The 16,721-nt window shown below is 44.7% G+C and overlaps 1 protein-coding gene across 3 annotated transcripts in view; it reads right to left on the bottom strand.

The window, feature by feature from the left end:
* The window catches only part of TTC12 (tetratricopeptide repeat domain 12), a 355,554-nt gene that overhangs the window by 291,246 nt on the left and 47,587 nt on the right, over positions 1-16,721 (bottom strand). For 2 of the 3 annotated variants that reach the window (XM_073603090.1, XM_073603091.1), the window contains exon 3: positions 2,024-2,196. The exons of the other annotated variant lie outside the window; for it this stretch is intronic. In XM_073603090.1, the coding sequence (XP_073459191.1) occupies positions 2,024-2,196 (173 nt within the window). The remainder of the gene's footprint in view (positions 1-2,023; positions 2,197-16,721) is intronic. 3 annotated transcript variants of the gene reach the window in all.

Here is a 16,721-nt window from a genome sequence, read left to right as displayed (position 1 = left end):
TCTATCCTGTTTATATTGATCTAGGGGAAGTTTAGTGTTGGGAGTCTACTGTTAATGACTCTTTAAAGCTTGGGAACACTTAAGGAGCCTCAATTATTTTTGACAATGAAAGTGCTCCCACCCAAAAAAATGCTGGCCACAATTGGCAAATCAGGTTTAAGGTTTTATCAAACTTTTAGGCATAACTAATGGATCTATTTACAAAAGTTCAGATTCCCCCAAGATCTGTTATATATTTGCCAACAAATTAATTCACTCTCATGGTCATCATTCCCTGCACAAAATATGTTAAATGCACAATGATGGAGCCAGGAGTATTAGGTACATTTCTGTTAATTAGGAATGGACCCTGCCTGCAGAGTGTGCTGATATACACCTTTTGGTTTCATCACTGTGAATATCCTGCTTAAAGTGATTCTAAAAAAAAAAAAAAGATTTTCTTTAAATTTCAAATATGTAATGCCGCGTACACATGATCGCATTTTCCGCCAACAAATGTTGGATGTGAGTTTGTTGGCGGAAAGTCCAACCGTGTGTATGCTTCATCGGACATTTGTTGTTGGACTTTCCGCCCAACAAATGTTGGCTAGCATGCTCTCATATTTTCCGACAACAAATGTGTGTTGTCGGACTTTCCAATCGCGTGTACACAAGTCCATTGGACAAAAGTCCAAAGTACAAACACGCATGCTCGGAATCAAGGACAAGCCGGAAGCGCTCGGTCTTGTAAAACTATCGTCCATAATGGAGATATCACATGACTTTTGAACTTCCTTTTTACTGGCTTGCCGTATGTCTTGTACGTCACTACGTTTGTAATTGTTGGCCAACATTTGTGTGATCATGTGTATGCAAGACACGTTGGAGCCAACAACCTTCAGACAAAATTCCACGGTTTTGTTGTCGGAAAGTCCCATCGTGTGTACGGGGCATTATACTTACATGCTGTGTGCAAACGTTTTGTGCAGAGCAGCCCTAAACCTCTACAGGCATACCCCACATTTAAGTACACAATGGGGTTTATTTACTAAAGCTGGAAAGTGCAAAATCAGGCTCATTTCTGTATAGAAACCAATGAGCTTCCAGGTTTTATTACCAATGCTTAATTGAACAAGCTGGGGTTAGAAGCTCATTGGTTTCTATGCAGAAGTGAGCCTGGATTTACGCTTTTCAGCTTTAGTAAATGAACCCGATTGTTTACTTAAAAGTGGGGTATGCCTGTACTTATTAGGACCCCCGCTGGCACTCCTGGCTCCTCCCCTCTGCCGACTGCCCCCAATAGCAAGCCTCTTGCTATACGGGCTCCCGAGCAGTGCTCTGTGTGTCCATTCACTGCTGTGTGAGCCAATGAAGAGAGAGAGACCTGGGAGGGCCACAGCTCTCATGCATATCGCTGGATCGAGATAGGGCTCAGGTAAATATGAGGAGGGCTGAGGTGGGAGCTGCACCCAGAAGGTATTTTATTTGAATGCATAGAGTGCATTAAGGTAAAAAACATTGAGCATTTGGAAACACTTTATGTGTCCCTTTCATAGTAGTTACTGATTCACATCTTCAAGCATCACATTTTCCTAACATCTCTTGGCATTTAGTCCCATCTTAGAATCGGGATGTCACTATTGGAAGCCATCCTCTGCCATGCACTATGATTGCAGACCCAAATAGGAAGCAGAGGGCTATATAATGTCCACTATTTATCACTGACTGCAGGTCCCACTTTAATCAATGTCTGAATGATGAAGTATATCAAGAGTCACCAGCTCATCATATTTCACTATGCCTGGCTCCTTCTTGCCCCCCAGCCCAGCCCTCTAATCCTAGAAAAACTGTACAGTGGCATATTTGCTGATAATCTGCTGAAAATCCAACCAATATCCTTATTTACATTTATCATCTTAGAATTTCCCATCTAATGTGCGCTCAATTACAATACAAAATACAATCCACAAGGCCAGTTGTGTTATTTCAGGTAAAATAAATAGTCATGGTATGTAAATAATGCTGAATAGGATACAAAACTTACTGGTTCATTAAGTGAGCTACTTGGAGACTTATTAATAAATGTCCTATTAGTTTTGGTCCTAGTTCCATCTTCATCCTCAGTCCTTTTTAACAAAGCAAGCTTTTGATCTGCTCTTGAGATGGCAAACTCCTGAGAAGATGGATCTCCAGAGGTTAAGCCTTGTAGAATTTCAGCTGAAAAATGTTAAATCATAGTCACCTAGATTAAAGTAGGCATTGCCAGGATAAAAATAAACATACTTTGATTTCCTCAGTAATGAAAGTATCTCAGCCAATTATGTATTGTGTGAGCAATAAGCAATTGCTGTAATTGCAATATAGGTTTAAAGGTTAAACTAATAGTCCCCTGGCTCCATGCAAATCTCCTCAATTAGTAAGGTTAGAATGTAAAATACTCAGCGCACAGCAGTGACTGACCATAAAAGCAAGTTTCTTAAAAGAGCTGGTTACATAGTTGGTTGGTAAAGTAATTTATTATACGACCTAACATAACAAAGTGACCAGTAACGGTTGATTTACTAAAGACAAATAGGCTTCAAGTTACAAGGGAAGCTGCACTTTGCAAGACAATTTTCCACAGAACTTAGTGAATGTGGTGAAATTTCACTTTGCAACAAAATACCCAATTACATGCAAGGAAATTAAAGACAGCATTTTTTGCTTGCACATGATTGGACGATAGAAGTCAGGGAGTTTTACCTCATTCAGTAAGCTTTGGAGAAAATTCCCTTGCAAAGCAAACAGTCTATTTGCCTTCAGTAAATCAAGCCCATATTGCCACAACACTTTTTCCAGTACCTCAATTTAATTTGTCCAATATCTTACAAGCTGCTCTTTTTATTATCAGAAAAATGGTCTTCAACAAAACAAGACCCAGGAAAGTACCAATGCTATATTCAGTAACAAGATTCTGGTCACCTTTGTTGATTTTTTGTTGTTGCGGTTATCTTTCCTTTTGGATCATATTTTTGTCAGATCCTGATACTACTACACCTTGTTGTAAAAACATCCCAAAAGCATAAAATGACTGTCTCACAATTCAGCTGTTTTTGGCCTAATCAGATGGCAATCTTATGTTCATGGCAAGCCTGGTACACACGGGCCAAATATCGGCCCGTATCAGCCGGTTCAACCTAAACCAGCCGACATTCAGCCCAATGTGTAAGGCAGCCTGTTCACCAGAATCTGGACAAACATCCAGCTTCTGTAGAATGGGCATGCCAGAAAAACATCTGCTGATCAGCATTCTATAAGCACAATGGTGTGTTCTAACCGGGGGGGGGGTCAGAACACAGTAGCTCAGCAGGGAAATCGTTGTACGAACATTGCATAGTTATTGCAGAGACCTTCAGTGAATGAAAAAGAACTCATGGTCTGTACGAGGCATACCACTGCCTGGCTGCTGTCAGAAGGAATATAGATCAATGCAGACTAGAAAAACAAGTTCATGTTTATGGTCCTGCTGTCCAAATCTGCTGCTTGAGACTGGATGGATAGAGCATGCATAACTGACTCTAAACAAAGTGATCTACTGTAAAACTTGGTGTCATATTTTAGAGGCCCTGAGTAGGTACAAATCTCTCTAAAGTAACATCTCCAACCTTATTCACATTACTGATTGGGTCTACAAACCTAAAAACAGGATTTATACAGCGCCCACAGTTTGCGCAGTGCTTTACAACATGAGGGCAGACAGTACAGTTACAATACAATTCAATACAGGAGAAATTAGAGGGCCCTGCTCGTTAGACCTTACGATCAAGGGAGGGAGGGTCAAGTGATACAAAGGGTAAAAACTGTAGGAGATGAGCTGATGGAGAAAATAAAAGTACAGTTGTTTGGTGGAGGCAGGATAGGCTTATCTGGTTTTCAGGGATCATCTAACAGCAAACAGAGTAGGAGATAACCGGATAGACTTGGGTAGGTAGTTCCATAGGATGAGAGAGGCTCTGGCAAAGTCCCTGAGGTGAGCATGGGAGGAGGTGAAGAGGGAGCTAAAGAGAAGGAGGTCTTGGGAGGAACAAAGAGAACAATTTGGTTGGCATTTTGAGACTAGGTTAGTGATATAGCTGGGAGCTGAGTTGTGGATGGCTTTGAAAGTTGTTGTTAGTATTTTGAATTAAATTCGTTGGGTGAGCAGAAGCCAATGGAGGGATTGGCAGAGAGGGGTACCAGACACTGAGCGGTCAAGGGGGATAGCCTATGTAAAGGTAAGCCAATGAGAAAGGAATTGCACTAGTTGAGGCGAGAGATGACCAGGGAGGGAACTAAGAGCTTTGTGGTGTCATTGATTAGAAAGAGGTGTGTTTTGGAAATGAGGCAGCAAGATTTGGACAGTGATTTGATGTGGGGCCTAAAGGATAGATCAGAGTCCAGGATTACACCAAGAACCTTGGCATGTGGGGATGGGCTGATAGTTGTGCCACTGAAGTTGACAGAGAGATCAAGGGAAGGGGCATGTGAGGGAGAAAAAATTATGAGCTCGGTTTTGGATAGACTGAGTTTGAGGAAGTGGTGTGACATTCAGACTGATTTGTCTGTTAGTAAATTAGTGATACATGAAGAGACTGAAGGAGTGAGCTGAGGGGTAGAGAGATAAAGTTGGGTGTTGTTGGCAAAGATTTGGTATTGGAAGCCATGGGAGGCTATCAGCTGACCCAGGGAGGAGGTGTAGATTGAGAATAGGAGAGGTCCAAGAACAAAACCTTGGGGGACCCCAACAGAGAAAGCGAGAGGAGAGGAGGAAGTGGAATTGTATAATACAATAATCTACAGTATTTACAATTATTTTACTTTGCCACAAGTCATTATGATGCATCCTTTTCAAAAAAAAACTTTTTTCTCTAGAAGGGTTTGACTCGGACAGACAAGGCTTATGACATAACTGACTGTACTTTGCAGAGTGGTATTATTGGGTAAGTTTAGCTGCACTTAGGCACCCCATAAAAATCATCTATACCAACCTTGAGAGAGCATCCATTTACTAAAAGATAGAAAATATCCCTACCAAGTAAACAGCCAAATTGTTATTAGTAACCCCTATGGTTGTCATAATCTATGAAGGGCTATGGTATTTAGTTGCAAGTAGAGGGCATACAAGGTGAACAGAAGTATCTTGTATGAATATTTTGAATGTTGTATTAATGTTTTCTTCATATGTGTGAAAATAACATTAGACTTTGAAGAGAAAGAGAACATAAGTAAACATTTCAAAGGTAGAGAATTTTACTAGGTCCAGTTTACTAAAATTACAAATTTCGAAGGTTGCTAGCGACATCATATGAGGTTAATATTGTACTCATTATTTTTGCAGGGGGGTGGGGGGGAAGGAGAACTTAGGCCCACATCTACATGGGTATTAAAGGGTAAAGCCTACGTCCAGGTTTGCCCTCACTCTAATTCTTTATTTGGGCCAGATAAGCTATTTTCTTTAGTAAATGATGGGGCCATTGTCAGCATTCTCCAAAACAACAGCTACATACACTATGCAACTCTGTGTTCTGACCATGGTACAGGGACTTCCCATCTGCCAGAAATAAACTTCAGACTGAGTGCTGCTTATTCTTTCACAGAAAGTCTTGTATTTGTTTTAGTGGCTGGAGTGTAGACACAGGCAGATAATGTCACAATCTTTCATAAAAATACAATGCTTCCTGTGAATGGCTAAATTACGTTTAGCCCAACTTGATTTTGTCCCAGCAGCAGATGGGAAATGCCCATACTGCTGCTGGAACACAGGGTTGTCTATTGTATGTAGCTAAAGCTTCATACAGTGAATACATAGTAAAAGAAATAGTTTGTTTGGCCAGCTTGGCCCAAACTAACTATTTAAAGTAAAAGCAAACATGGAGTTTGGCTTTAAAGGCATTCTATGATCACAGCATACATTTTAATTTTATAGCAACAGCATTATAACGTCTACACAGCTTCTCCTCTGCTGTATACATTAAATTTGCAGGTACCTTGTTGCCTTCAACCAATGATTCCTTTACTGACTCCACCTACTGAAACTCTTCTTAGTCCTCTGTAGTTCAGGAGGCAGACTATGGGGTTGATTTACTAAAGGCAAATAGACTGTGCATTTTGCAGAGCTTAGTAAATTAACTTAACCTTTACCTTACAAAGAATACCCAATCACGTGCAAGGAAAATGAAAAAAAAAAACAGCATTTTTGCTTGCACGTGATTGAATGATGGAAGCCAACAGGGCTTCTGGGCATTTACTAAACTCTGGAGTAGGGATGAGCTTCATTTTCGAGTTGAACCCATGTTCGACTCGAACATCGCCTGTTCAACCATTCGTGGAATTGCGAACGATATGGGCTGTTCGCACCAAATTCATGTGGCACTTCACGGCCCATAATTCACTGCGGCATCGCAGTGCAATGCTGGCTGATGATTGGCCAAGCATGCACTATGACCCGCATGCTTGGCCAATCACAGCGCCGTCAGTAGAGAAAGCTGTAAATGGCCAAAGCCAGGGTAGCTTTGACCAATTATGGCTCAGGAGGTTTAGAACACGCCCCACACTATATAAGGCCACCTGCACGGTGGCCCTGTGGAGTGTGTTCTGGCGTGCTGTGAGAGATAGAGAGAGAGAGAGAGAGAGAGAGACAGTGTCATTTCATTTGAGTTAGATAGATTAGGCAGGACAGTCAGTCAGTTAGCTGCACTTACAGTGTATTGTGTATATATATATGCATCCCAGGTGTTGCATATATATACATACACTGTATTCAGTTTAGCTAGATCCGTTCCTGTTATCTTCCTACTGACAGGCAGGCTTGTCTTGTTACAGTATTTACAGTTACCTGAAGAAAATTGCTGGTGTTCTTTTGATCCTATTAGTACCACAGTCAGGCAGCTAGACTATTTACAGTTAGTGTAGTGCGTCCTCCTCACAGTGTTCAGCTAAAGCTACAAGTTAGTGTAGTGCGTCCTCCTCACAGTGTTCAGCTAAAGCTACAGGTTAGTTTAGTGTGACCTCTGCACAGTGTTCAGCTAAAGCTACAAGTTAGTGTAGTGCGTCCTCCTCACAGTGTTCAGCTAAAACTACAAGTTAGTGTAGTTAGCATAGTGCGATCTCTGCACAGTGTTCAGCTAAAGCTACAAGTTATTTTAGTGCGACCTCTGCACAGTGTTCAGCTAAGGCTACAAGTTAGTGTAGTGCGTGCTCTGAACAGTGTTCAGCTAAAACTACAAGTTAGTGTAGTGCATCCTCTGAACAGTGTTCATCTAAAGCTACAAAGTAGTGTAGTGCGTCCTCCTCACAGTGTTCAGCTAAAGCTACAAGTTAGTGTAGTGCGTCCTCCTCACAGTGTTCAGCTAGAGCTACAGGTTAGTTTAGTGTCACCTCTGCACAGTGTTCAGCTAAAGCTACAAGTTAGTGTAATGCATCCTCCTCACAGTGTTCAGCTAAAACTACAAGTTAGTGTAGTGCGACCTTTGCACAGTGTTCAGCTAAAGCTACAAGTTATTTTAGTGCAACCTCTGCACAGTGTTCAGCTAAAGCTACAAGTTAATGTAGTGTGCGCTCTGAACAGTGTTCAGCTAAAACTACAAGTTAGTGTAGTGCGACCTCTGAACAGTGTTCATCTAAAGCTACAAAGTAGTGCAGTGCGTCCTCCTCACAGTGTTCAGCTAAAGCTACAAGTTAGTGTAGTGCGTCCTCCTCACAGTATTCAGCTAGAGCTACAGGTTAGTTTAGTGTGACCTCTGCACAGTGTTCAGCTAAAGCTACAAGTTAGTGTAGTGCGTCCTCCTCACATTGTTCAGCTAAAGCTACAAGTTAGTGTAGTGCGTCCTCCTCACAGTGTTCAGCTAAAACTACAAGTTAGTGTAGTGCGACCTCTGCACAGTGTTCAGCTAAAGCTACAAGTTACTTTAGTGCGACCTCTGCACAGTGTTCAGCTAAAGCTACAAGTTAGTGTAGTGCATGCTCTGAACAGTGTTCAGCTAAAACTACAAGTTAGTGTAGTGCGACCTCTGCACAGTGTTCAGCTAAAGCTACAAGTTAGTGTAGTGTGTCCTCTGAACAGTGTTCATCTAAAGCTACAAAGTAGTGTAGTGCGTCCTCTGAACAGTGTTCAGCTAAAGTTACAAGTTAGTGTAGTGCGTCCTCCTCACAGTATTCAGCTAGAGCTACAGGTTAGTTTAGTGTGACCTCTGCACAGTGTTCAGCTAAAGCTACAAGTTAGTGTAGTGCGTCCTCCTCACATTGTTCAGCTAAAGCTACAAGTTAGTGTAGTGCGTCCTCCTCACAGTGTTCAGCTAAAACTACAAGTTAGTGTAGTGCGACCTCTGCACAGTGTTCAGCTAAAGCTACAAGTTACTTTAGTGCGACCTCTGCACAGTGTTCAGCTAAAGCTACAAGTTAGTGTAGTGCATGCTCTGAACAGTGTTCAGCTAAAACTACAAGTTAGTGTAGTGCGACCTCTGCACAGTGTTCAGCTAAAGCTACAAGTTAGTGTAGTGTGTCCTCTGAACAGTGTTCATCTAAAGCTACAAAGTAGTGTAGTGCGTCCTCTGAACAGTGTTCAGCTAAAGTTACAAGTTAGTGTAGTGCGTCCTCCTCACAGTATTCAGCTAGAGCTACAGGTTAGTTTAGTGTGACCTCTGCACAGTGTTCAGCTAAAGCTACAAGTTAGTGTAGTGCGTCCTCCTCACAGTGTTCAGCTAAAACTACAAGTTAGTGTAGTGCGACCTCTGCACAGTGTTCAGCTAAAGCTACAAGTTACTTTAGTGCGACCTCTGCACAGTGTTCAGCTAAAGCTACAAGTTAGTGTAGTGCATGCTCTGAACAGTGTTCAGCTAAAACTACAAGTTAGTGTAGTGCGACCTCTGCACAGTGTTCAGCTAAAGCTACAAGTTACTTTAGTGCGACCTCTGCACAGTGTTCAGCTAAAGCTACAAGTTAGTGTAGTGCATGCTCTGAACAGTGTTCAGCTAAAACTACAAGTTAGTGTAGTGCGACCTCTGCACAGTGTTCAGCTAAAGCTACAAGTTAGTGTAGTGTGTCCTCTGAACAGTGTTCATCTAAAGCTACAAAGTAGTGTAGTGCGTCCTCTGAACAGTGTTCAGCTAAAGTTACAAGTTAGTGTAGTGCGTCCTCCTCACAGTATTCAGCTAGAGCTACAGGTTAGTTTAGTGTGACCTCTGCACAGTGTTCAGCTAAAGCTACAAGTTAGTGTAGTGCGTCCTCCTCACAGTGTTCAGCTAAAGCTACAAGTTAGTGTAGTGCGTCCTCCTCACAGTGTTCAGCTAAAACTACAAGTTAGTGTAGTGCGACCACTGCACAGTGTTCAGCTAAAGCTACAAGTTAGTGTAGTGCGTGCTCTGAACAGTGTTCATCTAAAGCTACAAAGTAGTGTAGTGCGTCCTCCTGACAGTGTTCAGCTAAAGCTACAAGTTAGTGTAGTGCGTCCTCCTCACAGTGTTCAGCTAAAGCTACAGGTTAGTTTAGTGTGACCTCTGCACAGTGTTCAGCTAAAGCTACAAGTTAGTGTAGTGCGTCCTCCTCACAGTGTTCAGCTAAAACGACAAGTTAGTGTAGTGTGACCTCTGCACAGTGTTAAGCTAAAGCTACAAGTTAGTGTAGTGCGTCCTCTGAACAGTGTTCATCTAAAGCTACAAGTTAGTGCAGTGCGTCCTCTGAACCGTGTTCAGCTAAAGCTACAAGTTAGTGTAGTGCGACCTTTGCACAGTGTTCAGCTAAAGCTACCTGAAGAAGGTTGGTGGTGTTTTCCTGATCCTATCACTACCGCAAGCAGCTAAAGTATTTACACGTTAGTGTAGTGCGACCTCTGCACAGTGTTCAGCTAAAACTACCTGTAGAAGGTTGGTGGTGTTTTCCTGATCCTATCACTACCGCAGGCAGCTAAAGTATTTACATGTTAGTGTAGTGCGAGCTCTGCACTGTTCAGCTAAAGCTACCTTTAGAAGGTTGGTGGTGTTTTCCTGATCCTATCACTACCGCAGGCAGCTAAATTATTTACACGTTAGTGTAGTGCGACCTCTGCACAGTGTTCAGCTAAAGCTACCTGTAGAAGGTTGGTGTATTCTCAAACTGTAGGCAGGCAGTTGATTTTGCTAGCTGCGGACAGTCACAAGCCACAAGAGGCAGACAGTCACAGACCAATAAAAGAGGGCATGCAGGCTCTGTGTCTAGAGGCAATGGTGCTGGTCGTGGAGACGGTGCATCCTCATCAGCATGTGGCCATAGGACACGCTTGGCCTTTTTTTCGGCCGCTGGCCGTGTTGAGCCACAACATGCGGAAGACTTGGTCAAGTGGATGACCAAGCCGTCCTCATCCTCCTCATCCTCTCTCACCCATGTTTAGGGTACTATGTCTGGCAAAGCAGCTGCCAACGCAGCCTCTTCCCTCGGCTCAATGGCATCAGTGACTCCTTTCCTAGTCCCACCATGTCCTCCTGAGGAGTCCCTCAAACTGTTTGACCACAGTGTTGGGTACATGCTCCAGGAGGATGCCCAGCGTTTAGAAGGCTCTGATGATGATACTGAGCTAGATGAAGGCAGTAACGTGAGCACGGACAGAGGGGGTGCCCAAGACGGACAGCAATCTGGCAGTCATGCTCCCCCCTGCTGCAGCATACTGCCAGGTTTGCTCCAGTAATGAGGAGGGAGGGGATGATGAGGTCACTGACTCAACGTGGGTGCCTGATAAGAGAGAGGAGGAGGAGGCACATCACCAACGAGGCAGGATGCCCTCCAGGGGCCAGCCTAAGGGCAGCACACTGACTGTATCACACCGTGAAGCTCCGCATGTGCAGGGCGCTGCTGCCTCTGCGCGTTATTCCAAAAGTTTTTTGGTGTGGGCCTTTTTTGAGACGAGTGCATCAGATCCCACCGCTGCTATTTGCAATATATGTCTCAAGCGTATCTCTCGTGGCCAAAACATCTCCCGCTTGAGCACCACATCCTTGACCAGACATATGTTGACCTGCCATGCAGTTCGTTGGCAAGCATATCTAAAAGACTCACACCAAAGAACAAAGAGGACCTCTCCTTGCTCCTCATCAGCTGAGATCTCCAACCCCACTATACCTTCAGTCCTCTCTGAGACCTGCACTGAGAGGAATGAAGGTGTAGAATTAGGTGTGTCACATCCAAGTACTTGTGGGCAATCTGCTTTCGGTACACCGACATCAGATTGTACCAGGCAAATTTCCCTGCCCCAGCTGCTGCACCGCCGAAAGAAGTTCGCTCCCAGCCATCCACATGCCCAGCGGTTGAATGCTAGCTTGGCAAAAGTGCTAGCACTTCAACTGCTACCTTTTCAGTTGGTGGACTCTGTCCCCTTCCGTGAGTTTGTGGAATATGTGGTTCCTCAGTGGCAGGTACCCAAACGCCACTTTTTCTCAAGGAAGGCGATTCCAGCTCTACCGGCATGTGGAATGCAATGTCTTGGCCTCGCTGGACAGGGCGGTCAGCGGTAAGGTGCATATTACCGCTGACTCATGGTCCAGCAGGCATGGACAGGGACGTTACCTAAGTTTCATGGCGCATTGGGTCATTCTGCTGGCAGCTGGGAAGGATGCAGGACAAGATGCAGTAGTGTTGGAGGTTGTTCCACCACCATGCCTGCAAAATGCCACTACTAATGATTGTGACACACCTCTCTCCTCCACCCCCTCCTCTTCTTCTTCCTCCATGGCCTCTTCCTGTGCTTTGTCCTCGGAAGCAGCGGTGCTCCATAGGCATTCAAGGGGCTACGCAAGTACGCAGGCCAAAAGATGCCATGCGGTGCTTGAGCTGGTGTGCTTGGGGGACAAGAGCCACACTGGGGCAGAGGTTATGTCAGCTCTGCAGGGGCAGGTTCAGAGGTGGTTGATGCCACGCCAACTTAAGGCAGGAATGGTGGTTTGCGACAATGGCACCAACCTCCTCTCTGCCCTCTGACAGGGACAACTGACCCATGTGCCCTGTTTGGTTCACGTCCTTAACTTGGTGGTGCAGAGGTTCTTGGGCAGGTACCCAGGCTTACAGGATGTCCTGAGGCAGGCCAGGAAAGTCTGTGTGCATTTCCACCGGTCATATAATGCCAGTGCTCGGCTGGCAGACCTCCAAAAGGAGTTTAACCTGCCCGAGAACCGCCTAATCTGTGACATGCCCACCAGGTGGAACTCAACGTTGGCCATGCTGCAGTGGCTGCACACGCAGCAGAGGGCCATCAATGAGTACCTGTGTGACTATGGCACCAGGACAGGGTCAGGGGAGCTTGTTTTTTTTCCCCACGCCAGTGGGCCATGATCAGGGATGCATGCACTGTCCTGTCATCATTTGAGGAGGCCACGAGGATGGTGAGCAGTGACAGTGCATGCATCAGTGACACTGTCCCCCTTGTCCACCTGTTGGAGCACACGCTGCGTGGAATAATGGACAGGGCACTTGAGGCAGAACAGAGGGAGGAAGAGGAGGACTTCCTTACCTCTCAAGGCCCCCTTTATCCAGACAGTGTTCCTGCGTGCCCGCCGATCACACAGGAAGAGGACGAGGAGGAGGAGGAAGAGGAGGAGGATTGTGTCAGTATGGAGGTGGAGCCTGGCACTCAGCATCAGCAGCAGTCTTTAAGGGATCAGTTCCAAGAAACACATGGACTTTTACGTGGCTGGGAGGAGGTGGCTGCGGACCATGTCGTCCTTAGTGACCCAGAGGACTCCGGACCGAATGCCTCAGCAAACCTATGCTGCATGGCCTCCCTGATCCTGCAAAGCTTGCGTAAGGATCTTTGTATTCGTTGTATCAAGGAGAAGGACCAATACTGGCTGGCAACCCTCCTTGATCCACATTACAAAGGTAAGGTTGCGGACCTTATCTTGCCGTCGCAGAGGGAGCAGAGGATGAAACATCTTCGGGAGGCCTCGCAGAAAGGTCTGTGCAATGCGTTCCCAAAAACTGGGAGGTTACAAACTCCTGTTTCTGGACAATGTGTTGCTGAGGCTTCGGTCAGTCAAAGAAGGAGCGGTGGAGAAGGTGGCCGTCTGACCGATGACAGACAATTTTTTAGCCCGCAGCCCCAAGGTATGATCGGTTCCAGCAACCATCGCCAGCATCTGTTTTACATGGTGCAGGAATACCTAAGGGCAAGATCTGACTTGGACAACTTTCCCACCAAAAATCCTCTGGGTTACTGGGTCTTGAGGATGGATCACTGGCCAGAGCTTGCACAGTATGCAATTGAGCTACTGGCCTGTCCTGTATCCAGCGTTCTTTCGGAACGCACATTCAGTGCTGCTGGAGGCTTTGTAACCGATCACAGGGTGCATCTGTCCACCGACTCGGTCGATCGACTGACCTTCATAAAAATGAATCAGTCTTGGATCACCACCAGTTACCAAGCACCTGATGCTGATGTAACCGAATAATTTTTTTTTAAATGTCAGATCCCTTCAAAGACTGCCTATGCTGATGCTGAGTGACTATCCTGTTATGCTGAGTAATTATCCTCTTCCTCCTCAATGATCATGCTGATAGCTTGTAAGAACATTTTTGGTTCTGGGCGCCGCCACCAGTGCCTAAGGCCCAATTTTTAAGCCCCTGTTAAACAAGGGCATGTAATTACAATTTTTGATGCAATTCTTTGCAGCAGGGCTAGTTCCTGCGCTCCAACTAGAGTATCTGTGAGGGGTTGTAGTGTTGTGGCACCAGCACCAGTGACTAAGGCCCAATTTTTCAGCCCCTGTTTAACAGGGGTGTGTAATTACAATTTTTGATGCAATACTTTGCAACAGGGCTCGTTCCTGTGTTCCAACTAGAGTATCTGTGAGGGGTTGCAGTGTTGTGGCACCAGCACCAGTGCCTAAGGCCCAATTTTTCAGCCCCTGTTCAACAGGGACATGTAATTAGAATTCTTGATCTAATATTTCACAGCAGGGCCCATTTCTGGGCCCCCCAAGATTAACTGTGAGGACTTACAGTGTTATGCCACCAGCACCAACACCACCACCAAAGGCCCAATTTTTCTGCCCCTGTTCAACAGGGGCATGTAATTACAATTCTTGATCTAATATTTCACAGCAGGGCCCGTTCCGGAGCCCACTAAAAGTAATTGTGAGGACTTACAGTGTTGTGACACCACCACCACCATCACCAAAGGCCCAATTTTTCTGGCCTTGTTCAACAGGGGCATGTAATTACAATTCTTGATCAATTATTTCACAGCAGGGCCCTGTGAGGGCTTACAGTGTTGAGGCAACAAGAACACCTAAGGCCCAAATTTCTGCTGAGTATATAGGTCAGGCCCCTACTTTCAAACATCCAACTTACAAACGACTCCTACTTGCAAACGGAAGGAGACAACAGGAAGTGAGATGAAATCTACCCCAGAGGAAAGGAAATTCTCTCCTGTAATGCCCCGTACACACGGTCGGATTTTCCGACGGAAAATGTGTGATAGGCCCTTGTTGTTGGAAATTCCGACCGTGTGTAGGCTCCATCACACATTTTCCATCGGATTTTCCGACACACAAAGTTTGAGAGCAGGCTATAAAATTTTCCGACAACAAAATCCGTTGTCGGAATTTCCGATCGTGTGTACACAAATCCGATGCACAAAGTGCCACGCATGCTCAGAATAAATAAAGAGATGAAAGCTATTGGCTACTGCCCCGTTTATAGTCCCGACGTACGTGTTTTACATCACCGCGTTCAGAATGATCGGATTTTCCGACAACTTTGTGTGACCGCGTGTGTATGCAAGACAAGTTTGAGCCAACATCCATCGGAAAAAATCCTAGGACTTTATTGTCGGAATGTCCGATCAATGTCCGACCGTGTGTACGGGGCATAAGAGTTAATATGGGAAAAACTTTTCTCCTTTCCACTGATGCTTTATCACCAATCCTTGTTTCACTAAAAACCCCAAATTTTCAAAAAACATTTGTCATTGGGACAAAAAGTGAGGTGAAATCTTCTGAAGAGGAGCACAGACAGCAAAACAAATGTCACAGGGGTGATAACCCTTTCCTATGTTTTCCAAAAACCTTAAAAATAGATTTTTTTGCTAGAGCTACACTTTAAAAATGTACCAGTTCAAAATTACAAACAGATTCTACTTAACAACAAACCTACAGTCCCTGTCTTGTTTGCACCACCTGTATACTGCTGTTCAGAGTATATAGGGCCTGGGGGCCCCACTCCTTTCCTTTTTTCTGATTGGCACCATTAGGTTTCAGTTATGCCCAGCAATGCCACCAATAAATTTTATCAGTACTACCAATCAGTGTCATCAGTGCCACCTGTCATTGCCCATCGGTGCCACCTGTCAGTACCCATCTGTGCCCATCAGTGCCCACCTATCAGTGCCCATCAGTGCCACCTATCAGTGCCACCCATAAGTACCCATCAGTGCCACCCATATGTACCAATCAATGCCACCTACGAGTGCCCATTGTTGCTACCTATGAGTGCCCATCAGTGCCGCATACCAGTGCCACCTATCAGTACCCATCAGTGCTGCCTATCAGTGAACATCAGTGCCACCTCATCAGTGCCACCTCATTGGTGCCACCTCATGGGTGCCCATCAGTGCCGCCGTATCAGTGCCCGTCAGTGCAGCCATATCAGTGCCCATCATTGAAGAAGAAAACTTACTTATTTACAAAAAATTTTAACATAAACAAAGAAAAACTTGTTTTTTTTTCAAAATTTTCGGTCTTTTTTTATTTGTTGCACAAAAAATAAAAACTGCAGAAGTGATCAAATACCACCAAAAGAAAGCTTTATTTGTGGGAACAAAATGATAAAAAATTTGTTTGGGTACAGTGTAGCATGACCACGCAATTGTCATTCAAATTGCGACAGCGCTGAAAGCTGAAAATTGGCTTGGGCGGGAAGGTGTTTAAGTGCCTGGTATTGAAGTGGTTAAAGCCGCAAGCAGTTTAAATGACTTTTTTTCGGGGGCAGGAGGCGGAGCCTAGCGGAGCAGACATGCATTGTTAGAGCTCCACACCGCTGAGGAGAGAAGAGAAGGACAAAGCGGAGCCTGCAGGCTCAAAAGGTATCCATTTGAACCTTTTTGCCCCAGGGAACAAACTGTGAAAGTTTGGGCAGGAAATATGGTACTGGGAGGAAACCGTGGCAGAAATAAAAATCACCTCACAAAGAGCTCACAGGCACTCACTGCAGCTGAAGCAGCTTCAGTCACCTCACAAGATACAGCATCAGGGCGCCCTCACAGACAGAAAATGTCACAGCAAGACTCTCCATTTGAGTCAGATACAGAAATCCTCTCACAAACTTCTCCACAAGCCTCCTCAGTATCCCCAGTAATATTATTACAATTTGAAAAGATGCTTCATAAGGCTTTAAAACAAACCTCAGACCAAATAACAAAAAGCCTAACCAAAGAAATAAGAGAGCTGGGAAACCGCACCGCAGCCTTAGAAATAAAAATGGATGAAATTGAAATTACAACCCAAGAAAATATAACAGAATTGGAACAATTAAAAAAAGAGAATTTAATACTTCAAACTAAGCTCAAAGATTACGAAAATAGAGCCAGACGTTCAAACTTGCGCATAAGGGGAATACCTGAAACTGTGACAGACCTGCAATCTACTATTACTGCTCTATTACAAGAACTAAAGCCAGATATCCCTATTGAACGTTTAGAACTGGACAGAGTACACAGAGCCCTCACAGCCAAAAAGAAAGATGGACCCCCACGTGATATAATCACA

Source organism: Aquarana catesbeiana, linkage group LG10, assembly GCF_042186555.1.
Source record: "Aquarana catesbeiana isolate 2022-GZ linkage group LG10, ASM4218655v1, whole genome shotgun sequence".
Taxonomy (NCBI): domain Eukaryota; kingdom Metazoa; phylum Chordata; class Amphibia; order Anura; family Ranidae; genus Aquarana; species Aquarana catesbeiana.
The sequence above is the reverse complement of the archived record's forward strand: the minus strand, read 5'-3'. Positions and strand labels throughout refer to the sequence as shown.